Source organism: Ziziphus jujuba, chromosome 11 (assembly GCF_031755915.1).
Source record: "Ziziphus jujuba cultivar Dongzao chromosome 11, ASM3175591v1".
Taxonomy (NCBI): Eukaryota; Viridiplantae; Streptophyta; class Magnoliopsida; order Rosales; family Rhamnaceae; genus Ziziphus; species Ziziphus jujuba.
Genome location: NC_083389.1, coordinates 18,091,375 through 18,118,790, shown reverse-complemented (window position 1 = coordinate 18,118,790; position 27,416 = coordinate 18,091,375). Strand labels below are relative to the sequence as shown.

General features: G+C 32.3%; 2 protein-coding genes and 1 long non-coding RNA gene across 16 annotated transcripts; 2 read left to right on the top strand and 1 right to left on the bottom strand.

The window, feature by feature from the left end:
* Nucleotides 1-8,646: 8,646 nt before the first annotated feature.
* On the bottom strand, nt 8,647-9,809 carry LOC132799860 (uncharacterized). Of its 2 annotated transcripts, XR_009634772.1 has the most exons (3): nt 9,671-9,809; nt 9,047-9,085; nt 8,647-8,919 (listed from the first exon to the last, which is right to left on the bottom strand). It is a non-coding gene; the product is annotated as an uncharacterized LOC132799860 (long non-coding RNA). The 2 variants fall into 2 exon arrangements; XR_009634771.1 differs by having other exon boundaries at nt 8,647-9,085.
* A 3,288-nt stretch (nt 9,810-13,097) lies between these two features.
* LOC107432900 (protein EMBRYO DEFECTIVE 1674) lies at nt 13,098-19,237 on the top strand. Of its 11 annotated transcripts, none has more exons than XM_048466044.2 (7): nt 13,098-13,290; nt 13,418-13,510; nt 14,361-14,482; nt 16,708-16,849; nt 16,966-17,039; nt 17,874-18,018; nt 18,366-19,237. In XM_048466044.2, the coding sequence occupies exons 3-7, from the start codon at nt 14,457-14,459 to the stop codon at nt 18,816-18,818; spliced, it is 840 nt and encodes a 279-aa protein (XP_048322001.2). In that variant the 5' UTR covers nt 13,098-13,290; nt 13,418-13,510; nt 14,361-14,456; the 3' UTR covers nt 18,819-19,237. The 11 variants fall into 11 exon arrangements, with proteins under 11 accessions (XP_048322001.2, XP_060669026.1, XP_048322000.2 ...); XM_060813043.1 differs by having other exon boundaries at nt 14,315-14,482; XM_048466043.2 differs by having other exon boundaries at nt 14,312-14,482.
* A 2,988-nt stretch (nt 19,238-22,225) lies between these two features.
* LOC107432899 (receptor homology region, transmembrane domain- and RING domain-containing protein 1) lies at nt 22,226-26,972 on the top strand. Of its 3 annotated transcripts, XM_016044103.4 has the most exons (7): nt 22,295-22,433; nt 22,619-22,767; nt 22,973-23,203; nt 23,475-23,870; nt 24,472-24,569; nt 26,293-26,351; nt 26,531-26,972. In XM_016044103.4, exons 2-6 carry the CDS (start codon nt 22,644-22,646, stop codon nt 26,314-26,316), a joined length of 873 nt encoding a protein of 290 aa, XP_015899589.3. In that variant the 5' UTR covers nt 22,295-22,433; nt 22,619-22,643; the 3' UTR covers nt 26,317-26,351; nt 26,531-26,972. The 3 variants fall into 3 exon arrangements, with proteins under 3 accessions (XP_024922596.3, XP_024922595.3, XP_015899589.3); XM_025066828.3 differs by lacking the exon at nt 22,619-22,767 and having other exon boundaries at nt 22,226-22,433; nt 26,576-26,972; XM_025066827.3 differs by lacking the exon at nt 22,619-22,767 and having other exon boundaries at nt 22,226-22,433.
* The last annotated feature ends 444 nt before the right edge of the window (nt 26,973-27,416 follow it).

Sequence of the window (27,416 nt, the reverse complement as noted above, 5' to 3'; positions counted from 1 at the left end):
AAAATCTTAGGCCAAGCAGGCACACCTCATCATGCCCCCCACATCACCATGAATATTCTTTCATGGAACTACCGTGGTCTTGGAAGAGCCTCGGCAGTGCATGGTCTAAAGAGCCTCATTAATAAATCTTCCCCACTTTGTCTTTTTCTCATTGAAACCAAAGCGGATGAAGTCAGAATGTCAAAAAATGCAAGAGGGCTACATTTGGATAATAGCATAGCTGTTGAAGCTGAACAAAAAGCAGGTGGTTTAGCACTGTTTTGAAAATCTATATTAGGTTGGTCAGTCATTCATAAGTCAAAATAGATTATTGGAGTTTGCATAATTCTCCCGAATGGGTTAGAGCGTAGCTCCTGGTTTCGCTATTACCCAGCAGAGAAAGCTCTAAGAAGGAATTTTTGGACAGAATTAGTTGAGGTAGTTTGTTCTGGTAGTGACATTTGGTTGTGCATGGGAGACTTCAATGATGTCACATGCCAAGAAGAAAAGTTTGGAGGGAGAAAAGTGACAAGCAAATCAAATCACTTTTTGAAGAATTTCATTTCTGAATTGAGGGCCCTAAACCTTAGTTTCAGTGGTACAATCTACACCTAGTGCAATAGAAGATAGGGTAAAGCAAACATTAGAGAACGTATTGATAGAGTGGTAGCAAGTCCAAACTGGCAGATCATTTTCCATCAAGCTGGGGTTTTTCACCTCCCTCCTGCTAGCTCAAATCATATCCCAATTCAATTATCCCTGAAGCAAGACCACCCTTTCACCTCTAGACCTTTTCGCTTCTTGGAGGTCTAGACCCGTGATTCCTCTTGTGAGAGGGTCATCAGAGAGGCATAGAATTGCATATTGACAAGTCGGATAAGGGTCTCTTTTTGTACCAAAATCTCTAACACAGCTAAAGTACTCGACTAATTGAACCGAGAAACTTCGGATTTTGTGAGAACAAAATCAAGGCCCTTGAAGTTCAACTTTCCCAGGTTTATAACTGTCCCCCCATTGAGGAGAATTTAAAGTTACAATAGGCAATTCAATCTGACATTGATGAATGAAGGCTAAAGCTAGAGTAAGTATGGAGACAAAAATCTAGAGAACTTTGGCTAAAAGCTAGGGACCGCAACTCTAAATTCTTCCATACTTCTAAGGTTGCTAATAGGAGGTAGAATTTTTTAGCTGCCTTAAAAGATGATAATGGGGATTGGCTTGGGTCTAGAATAGATATTGGAAACTATCTAACAAAGAAATTCTCTAAGTTGTTCCAAGCGGAATCTACGGTGTTTTGCAATTGTTTAGAAGACTATACTTAGGGAGGTGTCACTGAAGTTGATAATGTTTTACTCGAAGCTATTCCTTTAACAAAAGAAATATTAAGAATAGTCAAGAGCATGCATCCCATTAAAGCTCCTGGATCTGATGGGATACCTGCTCTTTTCTTCCAAAATTATTAGAGTATGATAGGGGATGACGTAACTACCATGATTTGAAATGCCTTTAGATCCGCTATCTTTCCACCAGCTATTAATAGAACTTACCTTGTGCTTATTCCTAAGACCAATCAAGTCTTAACTTTTAATCATCTCATACTGATAAGACTTTTTAATACAGTGTACAAGATCTTATCCAAGCTACTAATAAATCAGATTAGGCCCATTTTAGATAAAATCATCTCCCTTTACCAAACTACCTTTATCCCTGGTAGATATCGGTAAAAACCTTATACTAGCCAATGAGATTATTCATTCAATGAAGAAGAAAAAGAAGTGGTAATGGCCTGGTGGGAGTTAAAATTGATATGATGAAAGCATATGATCGGGTCGATTGGGGTGTTCTAACAAGAATTTTATCCAAGTTTGGGTTTTCAAGCAAGCTTATTGATTTGGTGCTAAGATGTATATCAATTGATTCAGTGGAATTATTACTCAATATTAGTGTTTTCAACAAGGTGAACATGGAAAAGAGCATCAGACAAGGGGAGAGAGTCTTTCCCCCTTCCTATTCATCCTTTACTCTGAATTGCTATTCAAAATACTTAAACTGAAAGGAGAAGGAAAAATTCACGGAATTAAGATTAGCCAATCTAGCCAAGCGATATCCCACCTGTTTTTTGTAGATGATATTTTACTTTTTTGCAGGGCTAACCTTGATGAGGTACGAGAAGTGAACAATTGTTTTAATATGTACTACAGCTAGATGGGACAGAAGGTTTAACTTTTCTAATCTGGCTACTTTTTCTCTAAAAACACTCAGAGCAAGATCAAGGCTAATATAAAAAAGATCATTGGAATGGATAAGCTTTCAAAAGATTCAAAGTATCTTGGAAACCCAATATTCATTGATAGAAATTACTCTAAGGCCTATGAGGAATTAAAGAGAAAGGTGGAAGCCAAACTCCAAGGATGGAAAGCTAAAATTCTTTCTCAAGCAAATAAATTCACACATATTAAGTCTGTCATAAGTGCCACTCCATTTTATGTCATGATAGCCTATAAATTCTTGACGAATTGGTGTCGAGACATCGAAAGAATGGCTAATAGGTTCTTGTGGAGAAGAGGGCTATCTGGCAAGAGTTTCACCTCGATCTCTTGGTCGAAGTTGTGCAGGCCATTATTTTATAGAGATCTTGGTCTGAGAAGGCTAAATGATATGAACTTAGCTATCTTGACCAAATTGGGTTGGTCATTAGCTACAGAAGCCGACAAACTGTGGGTTAAAGTGTTAAAATCTAAATATTATGCCAGTAGTTCATTCATGAGGTGCCTTAAGAAGAAACACAATTCATGGTCCTAGAATAGCATTCTCCTATCTACGAAGCTAATCTTAAATGGACTATGCTACAGAGTTGGTCAAGGGAATAATATAAACATCTTGGAAGACTTTGGATCCCCAATAACCCAAACTTTGAACCAACCCCCAGTTCTGATGAAGTTAGCCTTAAATGTGGAATGGTAAATTCCCTTAGGCTCTCGGATGGCAATTGGAATTTGGAGAAGCTGCACAATTTGTTTAATAGAAGCACTGTTGAGAACATCTACAAGATTCCATACACAAACCAAAACCAAAATTTGGAAGACAAGTTAATATGGAAAGGAAATTTCAACGGCTGTTTTACTGTCAAATCAGCTTACAAACTGGAATTTGAGGATAACTATCCGGTATCTGCATGGTGAAAATACCTATGGATCTCGAAAATTCATGAAAGGCTCAAATTCTTCTTATGGAAATTAGCTAATTATGGACTTCCAACTACTTCTAACCCCTTCTCTTACAGCATAGCTATTGAACCAAAAGACTATATTCATGGTTATGGCATTCTTGAATCTGAAAACCACTTGTTTTTTCATTATCAAGTAGCCAAAACAATCTGATTCACTATGCCATGGAGCATTAAATGTGCAGCCTTTATTGAACTTTTATTAGAAGAGAAGCTACATATACTGTCTAACCCTGTTGGAGATCTACCGGTTTACTCTAATGATAAAAATGACTTTTTCTTGTATGCCTCTATCATTCTTGACCAATTATGGAAATAAAAAATAGTACTATAATGGAAAACAAGACTTTCTCCTTAGAAAGCACAAGGGCCCAGCTGAAGTTTAGATATGAGGAGGCTACTAAAGTAATTATTGTTAAGAATTGCCTTGAAGGTTCGATCTCCCCTCCCAGCAAAGTGACGTGATGCAAACCACCACTACATTATATTAAAATTAACACTAATGTAGCAATTAAAAATGGAGTTAGCATGGTAGGTATCGTTGCTAGAGACCACCATGGTGAAATGCAAAAAGTCATGGCTACCCATTTTGAATATGATAACCCATAAGTTGATGAAGCTTTTAGGATATTCCAAAGCTTGACTTTGACTAGAGAGGAGGGTTGGTCTAGAATTTTGTGCGAATCAGAAAGCCACTTGTTTTTTCATTATCAAGTAGCCAAAACAATCTAGTTCACTATGCCATGGAGTATTAAATGAGCAGCTTTTGTTGAACTTTTATTAGAAGAGAAGCTACACATACTATCTAACCCTGCTGGAGATCTACCGGTTTACTTTAATGATAAAAAATGACTTTTTCTTGTATGCCTCTATCATTTTGGACCAATTATGGAAATAAAAAATAGTACTATAATGGAAAACAAGACTTTCTCCTTAGAAAGCACAAAGGTCCAGCTGAAATTTAGATATGAGGAGGCTACTAAAGTAATTATTGTTAAGAATTGTCTTGAAGGTTCAATCTCCCCTCCCAGCAAAGTGATGTGGTGCAAACTGCATTACATTAAAATTAACACTAATGCAGCAATTAAAAATGGAGTTAGCATGGTAGGTATCGTTGCTGGAGACCACCAGGGTGAAATGCAAAAAGTCATGGTTACCCATTTTGAATCGGATAACCCATAAGTTGATGAAGCTTTTAGGATATTCCAAGGCGTGACTTTGACTAGAGAGGAAGGTTGGTCTAGAATTTTGTGCGAATCAGACGTCTGAAACGTCATCCTCAACTTAAACAATTCAAATTTTCAAACCAAACAGTGGTCAGCAAAAGAAAAAATCAAAGACATCTTTCAACTAAAAAGTTTTTTTCAAGTGTTGTTCATCTTATCCCCTAGGAAGTCAAATTTTCTAGCCTATTTTGTATGTAACTCGTGTCTAAAAAATGATATCACAGGCACCTTATCCCTTAATACCTTACCTAGTATTTTCTCTTCTTTTGTTTCCCAGGAGAGTGGCTATGAGACCACCTCGCTTTTATAAGCTTTGGCCTAAAGCTTTTTGCCAGCCTTTGGGTTTTTGGTTATGAAACACGTTATTCAGCCCTCAAATAAAAAAAAAAAAATAGTAGATAAAGACCCTGCTTAATTCACTAGGAACTAATATATTCTAACTTGAAAAGAACATGGATTCCCATTCACCAATTCAAAGACAATGACATCATCCACTTTTAGATTATTGTTTTTCTGCTAATCAACATAGATTCTTTATTTTGGTCTCGACTTCAAAATAGTGGGCCAAGTTCTCCCATCTAAAATATGAAGGTTGATGTTGATAAATCCTTGGCAAAGGTGTTCTTCAATGAGTATTTGGAACATACTGTGGAAAAAAAAAAAAAAAGCATTAAGCATCAGTATCAAACCTAGAGTGGCAATTTACAATGCCTTTTCTGGTATTCTCTAGGATCTGCCTTTTAACAAAACAGGGAATTTTCTATTAAATGGGAAATCAAAATAGAAACAGAGCAAATATCCATATTGAAAATGGGATCGAAGCGAATATGGGGATTGTATTCTTTGCCCCATATCGATCCTATATATATTATTTATAAAATATATTTTATTTATTTTTTACATTTAACTATAATTATAATAATAATTGAGAATAAATTTTATAAATGTATATATTTTTAAAAATATTTATATTTTTTTATTAAAAATATTTATTACTGTTATTATTGTTATTATTATTTTAATAGTGGAGAAACGGAAATCCCTATCCCAATCTGTTTCCCTATCAAAGAATCTTTTCCTCGCTCGAATTAAAAGACAATTGAAATTCGAAGCAAATATGAAAATACTTCTAGAAGGCAGGATGTGGTATAAAGGAGGCCATCTCAGCTCCCATTTATCATGTTGCAATACCTAATTGAACCCAAAGATAAGGCAAAGGAAATATATTTATTTAAGGAGGGGTTTCAGTTTACTACTAGCTAGTTGTTAGAAAACATTTAAAGAGTTTTCAAGCTCATCGTCCAACAATAGCACCCACCTCACTCCCATCCAGGCCACAGTAAATTCGCAGTCCCCTCCTCCAAATAGAATGATTAAGATTAACACGGATTCTTCAATCAGGAAAGCATTTGCAAGGCTCGGGATGTTTGTAAGGAATCACTATGGAAGAGTCTTGAAAGTCAAAGTGGCGAGGAAGAATGTCAACATCCCTGAGGCAGGCGAGGAAGCTGCAATCCTTAAAACAGTTTATCTCGCTATTGAAGATGGCCATTCCTGCCTTTGCTATGAGAGCGATGCGAAAGCCATTGTACAAAGCCTTAACAATCCCGATAAGTGCTATGTTCACTGGTCTAATATTGATTTTATTAGAAAAATCTTGGATTTGTGTCCTAGGTTTAAGTCTATTTATTTTGTTTGGGCCTTAAGGAATTGTAATCAGTTAGCACACCTTACTGCGCATTAGGGTGTAACTAATGATAATTGTGGCTTAATCTTTACTTTGCTGAATTCAAACAAGTTTGTAGAAATTATGTTTTAGGATTGTGGTACCATCACCACAACCTGACTCATGGGCAACGTGCCTCTTTGTGTGTATGTTTGTCTTCTTTTAGTTAATATAACATCCTTTTTTTCTTAGCTAAAAAAAAAAAAAAAGAAAGCTAGTTGTTAGAAAACCACTAATATAAGATGGTTGGACCCCTACAACAAACAATGGGCTTGGAAGCTTCTTGTTTTTGAATGGCTTTACCCAACCTGACCAATTTCAATCGGCTCTTGAGTGTGTCTCTAAAACTCGTCCATATTCGACCCAACCGAATACCCTTTATTTACCCATAAATTCTATTGCTGGCCACCCATCTCTTTTCTTTCTATTTAAATGTTGATACATAATCCCAAGATCCATCATAACTCCTTAGAACCTTTCTAAGTTAACAATAATATTAAAATTATCAAAATATTTATTAAATTTATTATTTATTACAAATAATATGATAATATTAAATTATTTATTTATTTATATTTAAATTATATAAAATATTAATTAATAATATTGTATATAAATTTTGTAAATATTTTATTACTTTAGTATTGTTGCCAAGTTAAACACTGACATTGTTCCATCAAATTTCAAAACTTATTTTACACACCTCATATTAAACTCCTTCTCAACTTTTCCAACTTTGGTCTCCACAGGATCTATCAAATTTTTTCCTTTTTTTTTCTTATTCATTTATTTTTGCCTTGAATACCTCAACATTAAATATCTCTTACTCTCCCAAATCTATCCCCCTGTGCTTTGAATACCACCCTTTTGCTTCATTGTTTTTCATCATCTTTATCAAATATTTTTTATTCACTCACTCAATCACCATTCAAACAAATCTACCCTAATCCAATGCACGAAAACCTCTAATTGCAGAGATGTCCACACCTTAGGAAAAGGGAAAGTGACGGTAGTTGAATTGGCCATTCACCATATGATTGAAATAGCCCTTATTTCTCAGTCAAGTCGACTATCGATTGAGAGCAAATAGAAGGTACCTACCGTAATTTTTTAATTTATTTTATTTTTAATTGACATGGTAGGCTTTTTATTTTCCGTGTCAAAAGCCCATTGATTGGACTATTTGTACTGACCTCTGCCATTCCTAAAGGGGCCAAGTGGACATGGAACATGGACAATTTCTTCATTTTTCACATTAAAAACATATTTCTTCGTTATTATTATATATATTTATTATTTATTTATTGTAAAGGACAATCATCAATAGCAATTAGGTTATAAAAATTTTACAAATCTAATAGTTATAGATATTGTCTTCCATAGTCATTTTTTACCATATCATTTCTTTAACCAACAACTAATGATAATTTCATTTCATAGCTTTTTTATTTTTATTTTTATAAATAGCTATTCTTGTACCCATCATATAAACTAAACATTGTCTTAATTCTTGTACCCGTCATGTAAACTAAACATTGTCTTAAAATTCTATGTAGTAGAATATTATCCCTAATGCTTATCATGTTATCATTATTATTATAATTATTATTATTACTATATATGTATACATATATGTTAAATGTGTTTATATATATAAATATGTAGTTTTGTTAATATGAATAAGGTTGCCCAATTTATGTTGAAGGACATATAATCTATGCTGAGAGTTTGATCAATTATAATTTATATGCAATCATGATGAAGAGCGCGGACATGAGCATTACTGTGTATATATATATATATTTTATATTAGTTAGCATATATGCTTATACACACAATTTTATGTGCATATATATATATATATATATTTGATATTTACAAATGAATTCTTATATTTATTATATACTCATAAAATTACAGGTATAGGTTAATTTTATCTTTTTTTTTTTTTGGGTAATGTAAATAATGAGTCTTCTGGTGAGTATTTTTAGTCTAGGTGGTACAGAATTGTGAACCATTAGGGCCTGTTTGTTTCACCGGATTGGACAGGATTGTGTCCCAATCCGGTGTTTGAAAGGAACAAACGAAGAAGCGGATAAGTTAACCGCTACAGTAAAATAATCCCCCGAGAGGAGGATTAAGCTGACCCGTCCTTCCCCCTGGGTCAAATTTCTGTCCGGAGCTGATCGAAGGCGTTGCTGGTGTCTCTCGAGTGCCTCTGCCCAGATCAAGCGTGCCTCTGCCCAGATCAAGCTCTGAATATGTGAGTTTGCCTTCTTCTTTCTCTTCTCATTGTTTGTCTGCTTCTTCTTCTTCATGTTTCAGTTTATTTTTTTTTTTTTTATTAGATCTGCCCATATTTCTCTTTTTTGATCTGCCAGAAAAGACTTTTTCTTTTTCTTCTTCTCTGTTCTCGTTCTTCTTCTTCTTCATCTACATTGTTCTTCTTCTTCTTGGTTATTCATACTTCCATACACATTCGGGCCATATTTTTCTTCGTTTGTCTTGTTCTTCGATCTGGCAATTTGTTTTTTTTTGCAATTTTATTTTCGATCTGGTGTACAAATGTGGAGGAAAAAATGTCTTCTTCTTCGTTCTTCTCTTCGATCTGGCATTGTTTTTTTTTTTTTTTTTTTGCCATTATTTTTCTTCTTCTTCTTCAACCTGGGAGTACAAATGTGTAGAAAAAAATTCTTATGCTTCTTCTTCTTCTTCTTCGTTCTCTGATTCTGGGTGCTCCATCTTTCAATCTTCTTCGTTCTCTGATTGTGGGTGTACAAATGTTTTTTTTTTTTTTCTTAACCATTAAATGCTTTCAAAATAGTCATTTATCATTCATGTATGCTTGTCTAAACAAAAAAGAGAAACAGAACCAAAAACATAAATTACCATGTGAAGCAAGTTGTTCTCTGACCTCAACCGCCCAGCCTACCGAAAGAAAATTCAATAATTAGAATTTCATGTTTCATTAGAGAACAAATATAACCAGCACACAAAACCATTCAGAGACATCACATAATTTTACAAGAAAATGATACTAAAATACTTAAAATACAAAATTATGTAATCTCAGGGCAGAGTGCAAACATGAATAAAATACTCTAAATTCTAGAAAATTGATTGTTCTTGGAATCAAAATCAAACAAAGCACTTAATAATTGGTGGTTGAAACTAATTAAAAAATGCCTCCTTGTTCCTTTGTAAGGCTGCAGCAACTTGAATACATTTAAAAGACAATTGATCTTTCGTATCAGATGCTTCTTAAACATTTTAAAAAGAATTAATCCCTTTGCAATGTTTATCTAGAGACTATTGGCAAATGAAGAATACAAACTAATAAACATGCCATAAAATTGCGCAATGCAATTCTAGACTGAAGAAGGTTCTGGAGTGATGGACAACAAAGCATGATTACAAAAGATAATGTTGAGGGAAAACCTTTTAAAGAAAGTGGAAAACTGAGATAAAGAACAAAACAGATAGACAAATAAACATGTTCCATCTTTGACATACCACTTCATTTGTCTCGTTTTCCTCTCCTTTCAAAACAGGATTCTGCAGAAAACTGTTGATAATCTTTTCTGTACGACTACCAAAAGGTGAGTCAGCTGAAGTGTTTTTTGACATAAAATTTTCATGGACTGAACCTGTAGTGTTATTTCCATGTCCAAGCATGCCCTGTGATGTGTCGTCTGTTTGTTTTGTTGCCAACTGCATGATACTTCCCATTGGGTTTTGGGTTGAGGAAGCATTTATTATATTCATACCACCTTGCAAAGAACTTGAAATGGCACCTTGGTCGATGGGTAAATTGGGTTTTCTTTTTTGTTTTTCCTTTATTTATTTTTTTTTCTCCTTTCCCTTTTTGGGTCAAACAAACTATGCCATCATCATTTCCTCTCCAGCTAATTTTATCCATCGTCAATTACAAAATATTTTGCTAGCTTTCCTTCAATAAAAACAACAAATTGGCTTTTATGGTTCAAAGAGGGTGAGTTAGAAAGTATTATTCCTTCCCTCGATAAAAAAGCAAGTTACTTTATGGAGAACAATAATGACTTATGTAAACTTTAAAAAAGTATATATAAAATATTATTCAATTATAAATATTTCTTTAAATTTTCCACATTCTTTTTGTCCCAAACCACTGTACATATGCCAAAACTCCTATCAACGATTATAGAATATTACTAATTATCTAAATATAATATTTAAAATATTAATTATAAATTTTAAATCATTATTCGATGGCCCAGTTATTTGTTTCTAGTAATCTTTTCAAGTATACTTGTATCCAACTGGTGGATGGGCTAGTGGGCAACGTTGTGATACAGGGTCATTTAAGCCTGGCACACTTACTATGATTGAGAGGCGACTATCTGAGCTGTGTCCTAATTCGAGACTGCGAGCCAATCCACATATTGAGTCGAAGATGAGAAAGTGGAAGAAGCAATATGGTATAATATATGACATGCTGAACAAAAGTGGATTTGGATGGAATGATTCTCTTAAATGTGTGGAGGTTGATAGTGAAGAAGTTTGGCAAGCATATGTGCAGGTTTTGAATATTATTTGAAAATATATGTTAATTTCAATTTTAGTTTGTTATCTAGCATTTATTTTTTCTTAGCTAAACGTTGGCTTTTTGTATTTTAGATTGCCCCAAGTGCAAAAGGTTGGAGAGGAAAATCTTTTCCTATTTATGAGAAGCTTGCTAATATTTTTGGGAAGGATCGGGCAACCGGACGTGGAGCACAAACTCCAATTGATATGATAAATGAAATAAATCTGGACACTGCAAATGAACCAATTGATAATGTCGATTCTCCAATGTCTGTGAATCGAGGAGGTAGTGAACCATCTACACAAGTCCAAGCAAGAGGTAAACGAAAATCTAGATCGAAGGACGATGACATTGTAGCCGGGTTAGGCAATGCAGCAGAGAAATTATTTGATAAATTGGCTGCAAAGTTGGAAAAATCCGAGGCTTATTATCCACAATATTTAGCTATGGAGCTTGACAGGTTAGGATTTGAGGCCAGTGATAACCTCAGAATCTCTAAGGCAATGAGATCGGATCCATCGAATATAGAGGTTTTTAAGGTTATTAAAACGGATGCGAGGAAGATTGCATTTGCTCGTGACTTTTTGGATAACTAATTTAGTTAAGTAGTGGACTACATATTTTCTGTTTATGTATGGGAGGATGATAATTATGAACAATTAGGTTTGAAACTTATGAACTTGTTGTATGGTGGTGGATGTTTGTTTCTAAATTTGCATGTAAGGATAATTTTATGATTATGTGTTATGTTTTAGAATATTCATATGCGCGTGATTGAGTTGATTTATTGATTTTTTAATTGTATTACTATATTATATTATAATGTATTCTTATATGCAGGAATATTAAATGGCAAAGCGAAGAGTTTATGTTGTGTTTAAAGGTAGAGAACCAGGGATATATAATTCTTAGCCTGAATGTCATCAACAAGTGCAAGGATTTAGAGATAATTTATATCAAGCATATAATACAACCCAAGAAGCTGAAATTGCATATGTTGAGTATGTAGAACAACGGATGCGGAATCGTAATGACGCAAATCTAATACGAAATACCACCGCACATACACATGCTCAAATGAACAATGAATGGCGTAATGGTTTTATAGTAGGTTTTTTATTTGGATTGTTAGCAACAAGTGTATTTACTTATTTGTTTTATAAGTAAATTATCCTTGTAAAATCCAATATATTTATATTTATGTAGTACTTGTTATTTGAATTGCTACATGTGAAATCTCTATACATATACGTATAACTTGGATATGGATATTCTTATATTATCAACAAGTTCTTAATTACATATACTGTTAATTATTTCTTTATTTGTGAATAATTGTTATTTATGATTTACCATACTAAAATTTTATTTTTATTGGTTTTGGAAACAATATATTTATGTAATTTATGGGTTGAAAAAATATTCAATTGTCTTATGCATACCATTAAAATATATTCATTTTTAATTAATTATTATTTATGGCATACTATGTTTTAAGTTAATTTTAAGCTATTTCTAAAGTTATATATTAATATTATTCGTGGGTGTATACAACAAATTTTGTATATTTTGCATGTATGTATAAATATATAAATATATAAATATATAAATGTACAACTTTAATTAGATGTAATAATTTTTTTTTCATATAAATTTAACTTTTTATATTTTTATTTTTTTAAATTAAAAATATAATTACAAAATAGTCCTATCCAGTCTGATTCAGCACCAAACATGGTACAATTAGTCCATCATTTAGTCCGGAACTATACCAAACATAGTACTGCACTAATTATCCTGTCCGATCCTATCCGATCCTGTCCGATTCTGTCCGATCCGGACCTATCCGGCGTACCAAACGCCCCCTTAGCAATTTTATCTTTATAATTCGATAAGAGTCTACAAACTGTCCAATCCATCATTATTCAGCTGTCCCTATCATCTTTTTTCACAGTGCATAGCATTTGAAACTTATACCAAGATTCAAATAGAGTTTACCAAGAATCAAACCTACAATTACTGCAAGCAAATGTGATAGGTCCATCCACGTCCTACCATCTGATCCACTCCTTTGGTTTTGGTTAATTTTGCCTTGATTAACTACATTGTCCACTTCTTCTTCTTCCCAAAATAAATAAATAAACTACATTGTCCACACAATACTATTAACTAACCAGTAATATTATCATAAATTGATATTAAATTAGTTATAATATAAAATATAATTTTTTATTTTTTATAAATAATAAAACTTTTACTTTTTTAAGTTTTAAATAAGCTGCCTTGTTTTTGGAAAATCAAAATTTTAATTTTAATTATGTCATATATATATATATATATATATATTATGTATGAAAATTTTTTATTTGAAACGATAAAAGTTTTTGTTTGACTTGGAGGTGGGTATGTATGGTTTTGCCGCCGATAATAATTTTTGAAACATTGCAGGCCGTATCCCAAAAGCCGCGCGACTCAACATCGCTGTTTGTCGTTACCAACCAGCGCGTCTCTCTCTGGTGGACAACGCTGTCCTCTCTGATCAGTGATCTTCTCTGCTTCTCTTTATCAGGTATAAATTACTTATTTTTATATAATTTTGCTATAATTATTTGAGGACCCTTAGTAACCAGACTCTCTCTTTCATATTTTCTCTCCTCCATCGCTCCGATTACTTGGGTTCGTGAACTCTTTCAAAGTTTCCCTTCACATTTGGAGAGACAAACACTGTAGTAAGGTTTCACACAGTCACTTTCTTCTCGGTTTAGGGTTATCCATTCGTACACTTTCAGGTACAGGAATTCAATTCGTCCACTCTACTCCGTTTACGGTTTTGGGTTTCTGGTTGGCCGGTTCATTTTGATTGATCATGTTTTCATGTGTCGTTTTCTCCACTTTTCCTTGTTTCCTTTGCACCTACAAGAGCTTTTGACATTTTATTTGGGTTTTTTTTTTTCTTCCAATTCTCTTCAGGTTTTTGGTTGTTAAATTTCTGTTTATTTGTTTTCTTTAACTTAATGGCTTCTGTTTCTTTTTTTTTTATTATCATTATTTTTATTTTTTATTTATTAACTTTGTTTTTTAGGAAGCATTTGTTATTGAATTTTTTATTACCGTATATGTGGTTGGTCAGTAACCTGCAAGCAATTTATGGGCTCCTTAGGACAATGGTTTTCTTGCAGGATATCTCCACACCCTGAGTCCGTTGATATTTATACCAACTTAGTAAGAAATTACCAAAATTTTTCAAAATAGGATGTTCTAAATTTAGTTATTCTCTCTTGCTTTTTCTTCATTTTCAAATGAGAGAACCAGTACTTTCCCATTGTGTTTCTTTAAATATGTTTCGATTCTCTTTCACCTCGTTCTATGTTCCATTTATGCTATCTTCAATTATAATGTATTAATTTTTGGCTTGTATTTCTTATATTGTTGCTTGATTGATTAATTCATGGCATCCATTTTGATTGCAATATATTAACTGATTTCCTGCCTTTAGAAATTTGTCACTTGGTGATCTTTCCACTGTGTTTAACATATGTTACTTATTTGTCCGGGGTTTCTTTGCTGATCCTTGGTGGATTTCTATGCAGCAGTTACAATCAAAATTTGGCCATCCTAACTTTGTTTTTGTGGAAACAGACCTCTGGTGAGAACTGCCTTGCTATGTTGAGGTAATGGCAATTAATATGGGTCTCCCACCTTGTAAGATTTTGCTCACAATGAGGTCAATTCATTATGTTGCAGCCAGTGAGGATCTTCAGGTAAGTATATTTGTGAATTTGTGGTTGTTGAATTGTTGACTGGGGATGTTGCATTGTTTAGTATGGCTATTCGTCATTTTTACCAGACTTTTTCTTGATGTTGGGTTTTCTTGATTGAACTTTACAAGATATCTTAGAAGAAAAGGATTTATTAATAGCTACTTGATTCTGCATGCAACTGAAAAGAAGCAAGGAAAGATTGTTGTTGTTACCCTGTTACTTCTAATGTGTTGCTAAATATAGGCTTTATGGGGGTAACATTTAGATATGTATTTATTTATTTATTTATTTTTTTAGTAAGATAAGAAGAGAGGATTTTAGAAACCAAAAATAAGGTACATACTCTTTTTTTTTTTTTTAATCATATGTATGTATATGTGCTAATGGCTAGGCTTTCTGGCGTTGTTATCATATAACTTGAAGGCCTTTTACGGATCCTTTTAAAAAATAATAATAATGATTTGTGTTTTTGTTTGTAGAAAGTAACAAGGTAGAGTAGTGGTAGGAAGGAGCATATATGCGTCATAGAGTGCGAAAGGTATAAAAGGTCAGGTAGGTTAAGGAGAGATCACCATTAAACAACTACCCCTCATAGAATCACTCTAGTTTTAGATCCAAGTACTCAGATTCCTTCACTTGTAATTGACTATCTTATCCTTTTAAACTGGTTACTTATTCTATATAAATTCAATTTCTTTTTTTCGCCAACACTCATGATATACAAGTGAAACTAGACCCCCCCCCCCCCCCCCCCAAAAAAAAAAAAAAAAAAAAAAAGACCAGTTATAACCGTAACACTGACATTTATATAATGGTTTATTACTTTCTCAGATGTCTTGGATTCCCCTACAGGTACTAAAATCCACTTGTGCATGTTATATAGTTCCATCATACATCAAACTAAATCGTTAATTTGTAAGTTCTTGGGATTCTAAAGTTTTAACTATTTTTTTTTCCCCCTAAATCTTTAATTTTTTTCTTTTCCCTTAAGTTTGAACTAATCTTTAATTTGAGTTTCTTTCTATTCCCAAGCCATCAAGTTGAAATTAAAATCTGAGTTAATATATATAAAATATGTAAAGTAGAACAGAGATAAATACAGAATATAGAAATAGTTTGAAGAAGAATTTTAGAAATAATTCCCTTCTTCCAGCTTTATTTTATAAATTTGGAAAATACAGAAATGAAGTAGAGTCATGAACCAAAAGCAAAGAAAGTAAAAGGAAAAGAATAGGGACTTGATATACTAGGAATCTAGCTTTTCCCTGGTCAGATTATGGTGTTCCTTATGAGTTTTTTCTTGGCATGGTTTAGCCAATGATAGCTCATTCCGACATTCCATATCGTACAAACTAGACATCGACACCAAGGATAAGCTTGGATATAACTTATTGTCATCACCAGCAATTAATGCAATGCAATGAGTCTAAGTTTTGGCTGCAAATATGTCAATATGGAAACCTAAAAAGGACTTATAATGTGGCATGCATCTGGAGTTCATGAGCATTTTCCTCTTGTTTGGCCTCCTCATTCCATACATATGTATGATTTCCTTAAGGTTAAAAGGCCAAATATTTTATGAATCCTACACACACAACCCGCGGGGGACAGGTGGAAGGTGAAAAAGGTTCCCTTATAATTTTGAGCTTCCAAAATGATGTTAAGTGATAGCTGAGATTGTCAATGATGTTTTGTGTAGCTGAAGAAGCGTAATTCTATTGTATATAGTTAGCTGAAGAAGAGCGGTTGATATATTTCCCATCTTTTTCTATTAAGTCTGAACAGATAATTTAGAATAGTGCATGTTGTGTAGATAATCAAATAGTGGATATGCCTTGCAGCCGAAAAATGTAAAAGAGTTTTAGGTCATTGGGTACCTCTTCTGCAGCCTTAATTTTATAATTTCTCTTACCTATCAGTTTTACTTTTATGACAGTGCCTGTTAGACAATTATCTCTTATGTATTTCATTAGATTAAAGTTACGAATTCAACATACAGCTGTACAGTAGTATCTATGCATATTAGTTTTCAAAAAATTAGTCTCTATATTTGTTTCATCAAATATGTTTTCTATACTTTGGTTCTTCTATTTTATTTATGCATATTTATTTGTAAAACTTGGATGCCATAAGGCCGTTTTATGAGAACATGTCACAAACATAAAAATTTCACATAAAATGTGAAAAAATGATAAATCCCACCATTCTTCTGTGGCAATTTTCAGCACTAGAAGAAGTTCAACCCCTGCAAATCCCAAATTGGAAGCTCTTAAACTAGATTGGAGTTTGGACCCAGCTGCTCAAATGTCCCAAAGCCTACATTCCTCCACTTCCACAACCAAGATTCTCCCTGCCACCATAAGATCAGTAAAATTGCACCACCTATCCCTTTCCCAAACCCCTATAATACATAGATATATACACATCCGTTTTTATATCATCCATTTTTCTGTTAATTTTTTTTTTTACTCTATATCTTCTAGGTGTTTTTGTGTGACTGGTGGCTAGAAAAGATTAATGGCAAGCGCTTGGCAGTTGGAGGCACTGCTTCTAGAGAGTAAAACCTTCTTCCACTATTTACCTTTTCTTTTTCTTTTCTTTTCCTATATGGAAATTGAGAAATTTATTGTTTTTTTTTTTTTTTTTTTTTATTTAAAAACAAATTTCGGTATTTTAGTATGAATAAAAAGAAATCCATATGTTAGCTTTAATCCTAAATTATGTTGGGATTAGGGCTAGAGATTGTTATGATTACTGTTGTAATGCAATATACGTTGTTATTTGAAATAAAACAAACTAAAATAAAATAGCTATATTTCCTTAAGAAAACTTGGACTCTTTGAAAGTCAGATTTTCTTTTTGGTGAAGTTCTCTTATATTTCATTGATGCTGCTCTTTCCCAGGTAGTTATTAGGAAGCAAGAACAAAAATTTTCTGAATATGCATTCTAATCTAAATTATTAACCATTTTACACTCTTTCTTTCCTGTTTAATTCTGCAGATTTTATGGAAAAATCCCTATTTTGTGAAAGAGTGCAATAGTTCCAATCTCTATAAAACTGAACCTTATATAGGTTTCTTACCTATATTGTAGGCATCCAGCTCTAAACTGGGAGTTTTTGTCCCACATTGTGTAAATTTTGCTTGGAGTAACTGTTGATGAAATATTAATCATTTGAGCCAGCGGACTACGTTTTGTATAGCCAGCCTTTTATTGAAGGTTGAGATGATGATTTACAGTACCAACTTTCATTCATTATTGATATTAGCAGTGCAATTGGCATAGGACTTTAGCTGATTGTAGCATGTAAACTCTTTTTAGTTCTTCAGTTTGATATTGAAGTCCAAAGATTGTTGCCTCTAAATAACACTCTTTTATTTGATATTTCAGGAGATTATTAACAAGAGTTTTTATATCTGCTCCTATTTCTAAACGATACTGTGCCACAAAACTTCAGACAACAGATGGCATGACAATTACAATTAGCGGTTTAATTAATAGGTCTCGCACCCTGCAAAATGGCATTCCATCTAAAGTATGTGATTCCTCTCTCTTACTTTTCTTCTCGCCATTTGATTTTGAAGTGTCATAATCATTTGTTCTAATGGGTAATATTATTATCGTTAACAACCTGGATCCACTTAAAAGCAAGTATTCATAGCGATTATGATAAAAACATAAATAAATTAATAGAATGGACATGTCAAGTATAGGAATTATATCATATATTATAATACTGTCTCTTTGCCCTTATAGCTACTTCACTACCCATTAATTGGTATTTAATTCACTATTTTCCTTTTTAGCATTTTTTTATGAGCACATGAATTTATGGTTAATTCCTTCTAAATGAAGTTCAAATTTTACCTGCTAATATGTTAGGTGTGCGATCAATTTCTGCTTGGTTTTCCATATGATTGGGAGGAATATGCTACTCTGGGTGAAGAATCCAGTGCTGGAGCTGCCTCAACAATAATTTCAGGCAGAAGTGAAGATAATATACCATTTTCTCTGAATGATCTCCCTGAGACCAGGACACATGATCTTTTATTTTCAACTATTCAGAATCTGGATTATAATTTGCTCGCAGAAAGCATTTGCAACGAGATACAGAGACCTTTGGGGAACATTATTTCCAAGAAAGCTGGAGCATCAATCAATTCAAATATGGAATGTAAGCGTCTGGTAAGAAGTGGGAAATCTGTACTAAATGCAGCTCCAATCAAGTGTAAGAAAGTTAAGACTGATCATAAAAGCCATCAACTTACGAATAATGGTGGAGTAGGTGTTTCCACTAGAAGAATGACTAGAATGAAAAGTCTGGCTCTACCATGAAGTAAAATTTATGTAACCTGGCATTTTCACCGTGACTCTCTACTAACAAAACTGGATTGGTGGTAACATGAAGTGATTCAAACTCTATACTTGCAAATCCATTTTCTGTAGAGAATGGGAAGGCAAAGAAATCATGGTACAACAGCAGTCAGAAATACAGTATGATGCTGGAAATCCAAATTTGTGTACAGAAGCATCTCGGTTTTTGAAACTCTGGAATGGCTCGAGACATTTAGATTTTATTTTATTTTTCATTCTTTAGGTGCAGCCTGTTTACTGTATAAACTCTTTCATCAATATGGGAAAGGCTCAATGCTGAAATCTTTGTTTCCATCTCTTTTCACGTTTTACTCAACTTTTCTGATGATTAATATTTTGGTTTAGAGCTGTATTGGACTCGTTCTTTTGGCACGATTAAATTTTCTCTCTGTACAACGAAAATTTTTGTTCAATTACAGTTGGCCTGACAATTTCAAATTGGTTTGAGTCAGATTACCATACAACTTATAAATGTTTGGTTTGTTTTTTTTTTACTTTTTGGTAAATTAGAAAGATGGATTTTATTATTTGAACGCCAAGTCTATTTGAGTTGAAGACTTCAGAGTTATTATCGTGGTTATTGTCAATTAAATTTTTTTTTTATTTTTTGATAAATTAGAAAGATGGATTTTATTATTTGAACACCAAATCTATTTGAATCTAAATTGTGGTTATTATCAATTAGCTTGTTCCAAGACTATGATATTTCAAATTTTATTTTAAAATAAAATTTCAATTAAATTTCTTCGGTTTTATTTTAATTATACTCAATTCCATAGTTTTAGAAAATCATTATTAATTTCCCTTTAATTTTATATTTCTATTGAAATTGATCTGTCTTTTAATTTTTAATAGTTAATTTTAATAATTAAAAATCAAAATTATATTTTTATAATATTATTTAATTATAAAATATTAATTTTTAATTTTTGAATTTTAACTCTGAAAATTAATTGGTAAAAATTGATAATATATATATATATATATATTTATATATATATATATATATATATATATATATAGAGAGAGAGAGAGAGAGAGAGAGAGAGAGAGAGTTGACTAAAGAAAAGGTTAAAAGCACGAAGTTGAACATTCTTAAATTGTTTGATGATATGACTCCAAATAATTTAAAAATATTCAACCAATGAGAGTTGACTAAAGAAAAGGTTAAAAGCACGAAGTTGAACATTCTTAAATTGTTTGATGATATGACTCCAAATAATTTAAAAATATTCAACCAATAAAAACCAAATACATGTATGGTTATGTAAACATATATTATATCTAAGGAAGGTTCATAACTTCACGGACAAAAGATAAATGCCAACATTGAAAGTACAAATTTATGAAATATCAAACGAAATGGATAATTTGATTGGTTAAGTATTTTTATCTGTGTTAATAAAAATACCGTTTGAGTTACATGAAATATAAATTTTTTTTTTGAATAATTTGTAAAATTAAGTGAATTATTAAAATAAAATTTACGAAAACATAAAGTAAAATTATAATTAATAGCAAAAAAAAAAAAAAGAATATTTCACTTTTTTATTTGCATTTACAATAATTCTTGTCTCATATGGGTCTCTCATGATAAGTATGAATGAATGGGAATCAACCTCACTTAACATTGAATATTTAACTTAGGATATAAATTTTATCATATAAATATTTTAATTAGTAAAATAAATTCATGATATAACCATTAGAATAACAAGGTCAATAAAATAATTAATAAATATATATTAAAAACAATATATAAGGACTTGTTTGATATCATTTTGCAAAATATCTTTTCATTTTACAAATTATATTATGATTCAGGAACTATTTCTTTGAAATATAAAATTGAAAATAAATAAATAAAATACTTCCTCAAATATACATAAATTTATAAAATATTATATAGATTTTTTAGATATATATGAAAATTTTTAAAAGCAAAAATATTAATATAATTATCATTTCAAATTAAAAATATATATATATATATACACCCCATATATAATGTTTACTATTTTCAATAATAAATATTTTTTTCCTATAGATTTATATTATATTTAACGTTTATCAAATATAATTTGTCATTTTGATTCTCATAAAATATTTTTAAATATATAATAAGACATATTTTAAATTTTAAATATACAAAATCAAATGCAAATAAATAAAAAAATATACAAAATCAAATTTATTATTTTTATTTTACAAAATTGATTTATAGAAAATTATTTTGGAAAATATTACCTAACAGATCCTTAATAAATCTAATGCTTGTTAATAATATATATGATGTTAAAACTTTAGAAATATGATAGATATTATCTAAAATGTATAAGTTCTTAACTATGGTGATTAATTTTTATTTTTGTAACAAAAGTGGCAAAAACTATAAATATATAATTTCTCAGATATTTTAACAAACATTCAATTTTTTTTGCAATTTTTATCGATAATTGTAAGCATTATAACTATTAAAAATTCGAAATTTTCGTTGATATTGATGACAGATAAATTTTTATCTACTTATTGATGTCGAACATATGGATGATAATTTTACCTTCCTCACTCGCGTTAAACATTAAAAAAATACTGAATTGTCAACAAAAATGAAAAAATATTGAGGAGATTTGCATCCATGGTCACTCAAGCAAAAGTCATTTCTATTGTTTTTGGTGATAAATAGGCATAGAAACCTTTTTTACCCTTAAGAAAAAAAAAAAGAAAATTATAAAGTAAAAAAAAAAAAATTAAGAGAAAAATCATTTTTTGCTTGTATAATGATATAAATTCGAATTATTTCATCTCCAATATAAACAAATAAATAATAATAATAAAACTTTCATCCATGACCCAAGTTTCAATTTATTGTCTTTTTTTATTTTAATTATTTTCCCCCTAAATTACAGCACACTGTCAATTTACTCGCTCTACAAAACTTTTTGTTAGATTTTAATGAAATTGAATAATCAAAATTAAAATTGTTTTTTTACTTCAAAAATAGACTGAAAGCCTCCTTGGCCATAGCTGTCATTGTCTATCGGTGACAGTCACCTTATTTCCACAAGCCCATTGGGCTTGTCAGCCATTCCTTGGCTGTCATTCTCCCTGCTTAGCTTCTTTTTTTTTTTTTTAAGCCAAAAAATAAAAAAGTTGCGCATTATTTTATTCTTTTGACGACAAGAGAAGTTTCGCATTTTTTTAATCGGATATGCTCTGTATGCCCTTTTTTATTATTATTATTGTTGGTATGCTTGACCAAAACTATTTTGAACGGCATCGTTTTAATCGGACGTCCAAAAACTTTGGCATTTTAAATCAAACGGTGTAAAAATTCTGAACTTGGCTCAGGTCACTTGAGGCGTAATCCAACACGTATGCCACGTACTTCTTAACGCCAAAGTAAATAAATAAATAAATAAATTGTAGTTGGAATGCTTGGGCTACAGATTGAGTCCGATACTGATACTAACGAGGTCTTTGAAAAATTTTTCGTTTTATTTTTACTTCCTAATTGGATAATTTCGCAGAAGCAAAGCAAAGAGTTTGGGAAGCATTTGAATTTTGATGCAAGAGGTAACTGAAGTTCTTGTTTCTTTTTGTTAAATTAATTATTCTTTTACAAAAACACAATAAAATTTTGGTTCTTCTTCGTTGTTGTGGTTCAATCTTATAATGTATTGAATGCAATTATTATTATTATTATTATTTTTCTTTTCTGATTTGTAATTTTTTTTTTTTTTTTTTTTGGGTATTCTCAGTTAATTGAAGCTGAGAAAGAGAAAGATGAGAAAAAGTGTGCTTGCATTCTTGTTAGTGTTTTCTTTTAATGCTCTTCTTCGATTAAGCTCTGCTACCGTTCTTTTCAGACCTTTATCCATTTCCTTCCCCGACCTTCCTGCCAAATTCGGTAACTCTCTTTTCTCGGCTTTTGGTGGTGTTTGGTTACTGAGAAATTGTAGGAAACCCGAGTTTTTACTTGCAACCTTGTTTGCATCTATTCAGTTTTTTCTCGAATTTCTCATTTTAAGCTGAGGTTGATTTTTCTGTACTAACTAATTCTATTGGTAAGAATTGGATTTTTCAGTTGCTAATATATATATATTTTTTAATAGCTATGGGTATCAATGGCTCTGGTATATGTGGAGCTTTGCTTGTAGCAGAGCCTCTGGACGGTTGCTCTCCACTAAGAAATGATCTTAGATCAAACAAAACTGATGGTGGATGGTTCGCCCTGATTGCTAGGGGTCATTGTGCTTTTGAGGACAAAGTCCGAAACGCTCAAAATGCAGGATTTCGTGCTGCAATTGTTTATGACGATCGGGAAAAAGGAAATCTGGTTTACAGTGAGTTTGCATAATTTCTTGAAAATTTCTTTCTGTTTGCATCTGTTATGTTTATTTGCTTGCACTGTAATTGAGTTCTCTGTATATGTAGTTTCCACTTGTATTGTATGAATAGAACATTACAAGAGTACCTCAAAGTTTGCTATTAGACTAGTATAGGTATTGAAGAAACTTGTAAATACTGCCATGATAGACTTTGGGCAATGTTTGATCATAACTGATGGAAATTGTAGGTCTTGAGGTGCTGCAATATATTTATGTTGTTTTGCAGTGATGATAAACCGCAAGAATATCTCAGTGCATGCAGTATTTATTTCGAAGATCGCTGGTGAAATTTTAAAGGAACATGCTCATGGCAAAGAAGGGGAATGCTGCATTTTCCCTTTCCATAATGGAACAGCCTGGACCGTTTTGGCAATATCTTGTATCTCTTTTCTTTTCATTTTAGCTATTTTGACAATAGCGATATTTATCCCTAGATACTGGTTGAATTCACGGGGAAGAAATCATGTCCCTAAGACTGTGGACTCTAAGATGGTGGAGGCACTGCCCTGCTTCGTGTTCAGCTCTGCTCATTTGAGTGATTTGCATGCTGGAGAAACTTGTGCCATCTGCCTTGAGGATTACAAAGATGGGGAAATTCTTAAAGTTCTACCCTGCCAGCATGGTTGGATTTTGCCTTAATTATCATAGTCATATTTAAAGTTGGTGTTGTTTTCGTTAGAGTTGTATTTTCAGTCCCATTGTCCCCAGTAGATGTGGTGTCTGTTTGTGTGCTTGTGTCCCCTCTCATCTCAGGGGCATGTATGAAGCCACTGACTGCATTAATGTGTCAAAAGAGAGTTGCATTGATCAAGTGACTAAGATGTGTGTCATGCAAGTTGAATGTGCATGTAGTAAAATTGCACTTTAAAGTATGTAAAACCAATATCAGACCACCTCATATAAAATTCTTCTGTTAAGAAAATTGGTAGCATAAAATGGCATCAGACCAGCAGTTTATTTAGTAAAGTCTCATTACATATACAGGAGTACCATGTCCATTCTAGGAAAGAAATAGGGAAGCGTCTTCTCTCCCTTTATACATGCAACATAGTCGTATAAAGGATATATAAATATATCTTTTCTAAGTGATAGATCAAATGCTGTCAATTATAGGTTAGGATCAGAAGATGGCTATTATTGGTCTGGAAAGTAGTAGCATTCTTTATTTTTCATTGTGTGCATCTAAAGTTTACAGAGTTGATCAACTTGAAAGGTATTTGCAGAATTTCATTCAAGCTGTGTGGACTCATGGCTGACTAAATGGGGTACATTCTGTCCTGTATGCAAGCGTGATATGAGGACAAAAACTGAATATTCTGAGGTAAGTAATCGGACTTAGTTTTTTGTGTTTGATAATGCAATGCCAAATTCTTGAATGTCTTAAGCAGAGATGTAATTATTGGTTTCTTGCTGGGACTGGAATATTTATAACACTTGTGTTTTTGTCACAGTTATAAATTATTATGGTGATAAAGACATATAATTCCTGTGGTTTATCTATTGTGTTACCATGTCAATATTGCAAATGCATATATTTGCTCAAATTAAAATATAATCATGGGACCTTAATCTCAAGCTCTGGTTACTTATTTTGGATACTGTTCTGTTCTTTGATCGCTAGATCTTCATCCCAAAAAATACCATAGAATGCAATGAGAAGAAACGTTTTTTTAAATTTTCCTTTGAACACCCCTTTCCAAACTCCTAGGCAGAATCAAGAAAAAGGGGTGAAAGGCATTGTTCCTTTTTATTTTACTGTAACATAGGAAAAGCAAAATTGGTTTGTGAACATATTTGATAGAATAAATTAAACTAGCCTTTACTTGATTTTATACTTTTCTCACATGGACTCCTATATTTCTAAAAGTTAATAGAGACCAAATCCTAAATTTCATTTTGTTGCAATGTCCAACCCCAAGATCATTTTATTGCAACATCATCCCTTATGCATGGTCTGTTATTACCATAGAATTTCAAAATCACATGTAAAGGGTGAAGATGGTGCAGCAAAAATGAATTCTATGAAAATTAAGGTCTGCAATTTCTCAAAATATAGGTTTCCATCTAAAAAGAAATGCGAAACAGCTACCCAATTTTTATTGGAGGGTTTAAGTTCTGTGCATTGTAGATTTTTCTCAAAGAGTATTTCTGTAATTTATTTCATGAAAATGTAGCAGTGGTCATGTGTTACACTAAGTATGATTAGCAGATTGATCCTAGACATTCTATCAAGAAGGGTGTTTCAGAATATTGAACTTCTAAAAAGTTCATGGTATAACATGAGAGATAATTTTCAAACTACCTTAAATGCAGGAACAGAAAAGACATGGTATAATCTTGTGCTAAAAGCAACCAGTGTTTTGGTTGATCTGCTGGTGTTTTTTCTTTGGTTCCTTGCAGTTATTGTTCCTAGCCTGCTTGCAACTTTTATACAATTTCTTGTTTTGAAAATAACAATATAAATTTTCCAAACTTGGCTAGGAATTGAGATTCAATGAATTATAGGATAACATAATAGAAGGACAAGGAATCACACATGATACTCCGTACTCAAATATGATCTGAGTTAAAAATTTAGATATCCACTGTCGTCATTGTATGCTTTTATTCCTTTAAAATCATAAGATTGGTGGCTAAAAAGCTCTGTTGAACAGAACAGTCTGACCCCATGTTGAACAATGCGGTGTCTAGGAGGCAGGCCCCTCAATCATTTTTAGAGGCTATTGAGTAATTCCAAATGAAAAGGCTGGCCTTAGGTGACAGGTCGGCTGGCCATGGTTTCTTAATAAGGATACAGGATGGCTAGCACATGGTTGTTTTTTCTTCTATCAATAGTTTCAAGTACGAATTTTTGGCATCTTATGCTTGCTAAGATAATTGCAGATCCTGGCAATAAAATGTTTGTGCTAGCTCTTTGGAGGACCTTGAAGTTAAAATAATTTTTTGTTTTTCCACTATTCTGTGAGTGGGTAGACTTTATATTAGTGTAGCATTTTATTTTATGTTGTTCATTCTCACTTAATCCATTATTTAATTTTTTTCAGGTCAAGAGAAGAACCTGGCTTTAGAATCAATTAATGAAAATAAAGTTTGCCTTGCTAAGGTATGGAGAATTACTCTCTATAGAGTAAAATGTTTGTATCTATTTTTAAAAAAGTTGAAAAAATCTCTTTTTCCTAGTGCCACATGGAGGGTTTGAAATGTCTAGAGTCTGAGGCATTAAGTTTGCATCGTTGAAATTGCCGATTCGTTTCCTGATTAGTTGCCTTTTCTATTATTTAGTCCACTGCCTCGGCTAATATGGTCCTTTTTGGATCATGGTCTCAGTGTCTATGGAGTCACCCACTTCAACTCTACATGGAATATATTGTCTCTTTAAAGGTTCGAAAAAGACATCCGGATGATGCATCAATTTGCATGGAGGCTCTTACATTTGGTTGAAGCCACATAATTTTTTGGTGGTTTCATCCCCAACATTTGGATTCCAATGTGAAGTCCTGGAGGCTGGAGATGAATTACTGTCTCTTGATGGGTCTAGTTTTGTGGCCCTATTATATTGGAACCGTGGCGCTCTATGATGTTGTAAGATTGTTATTTGACAAGATGATGCTGCACTTGGTACCTCGTATAGATATGTTCAAACTCTGTTTCTGTTATACCCAAAAAAAAAAAAAGAAGGGGGGAAAATCAGAACGGAAAAATGAATGTCATTCTATATTGTCTTTCCAGGACACATTTTTTACTTTTTTTTTTTTTTTTTCATTATTAATCGGTTTAATCAAGTTGCAAAAGTTTCCTAATGAATTTGGCCAAATTAGTCTAGGCATACGCATTTTTTTGTTTCTTGTTGATTACAATAATTTGTTGAAATATGTTGAGTATAGTTAATTTCCTCAAATTCATCTGTAAAAAAAGAAAAAGAAAATTATAGTTTAGAGGATAAAACCGTAAATATTGGGTAAAATGGTACTTGCTCTAATTAAAATATGAAAAGATGGGTTGGTAAGATGTTAACTCTGACCAAGAAGACGGTGAAGATTGGATGTGCTTTGTCCCATCTACTCGGATTGCAAGTGCATGCCAATATCTGGCCTTCCAAGGGCCAACCTTTGGGCTTTCATAAACATAAATAAATAAATAAATAAATAAGCATTTAAGTATTTTTTAT

Coding starts and splice junctions, on each gene's coding strand:
- LOC107432900 (XM_048466049.2), top strand. CDS start 14,457: ATGTTGCAGCCAGTGAGGATCTTCAG. Junction 14,483..16,707: donor CAGCCAGTGAGGATCTTCAG/GTAAGTATATTT, acceptor GGCAATTTTCAG/CACTAGAAGAAGTTCAACCC. Junction 18,019..18,365: donor AAAATGGCATTCCATCTAAA/GTATGTGATTCC, acceptor CTAATATGTTAG/GTGTGCGATCAATTTCTGCT.
- LOC107432899 (XM_025066828.3), top strand. CDS start 22,292: ATGCTTGGGCTACAGATTGAGTCCGATACTGATACTAACGAGGTCTTT. Junction 22,434..22,972: donor TTTGAATTTTGATGCAAGAG/GTAACTGAAGTT, acceptor ATTTTTTAATAG/CTATGGGTATCAATGGCTCT. Junction 24,570..26,292: donor CAAAAACTGAATATTCTGAG/GTAAGTAATCGG, acceptor AATTTTTTTCAG/GTCAAGAGAAGAACCTGGCT.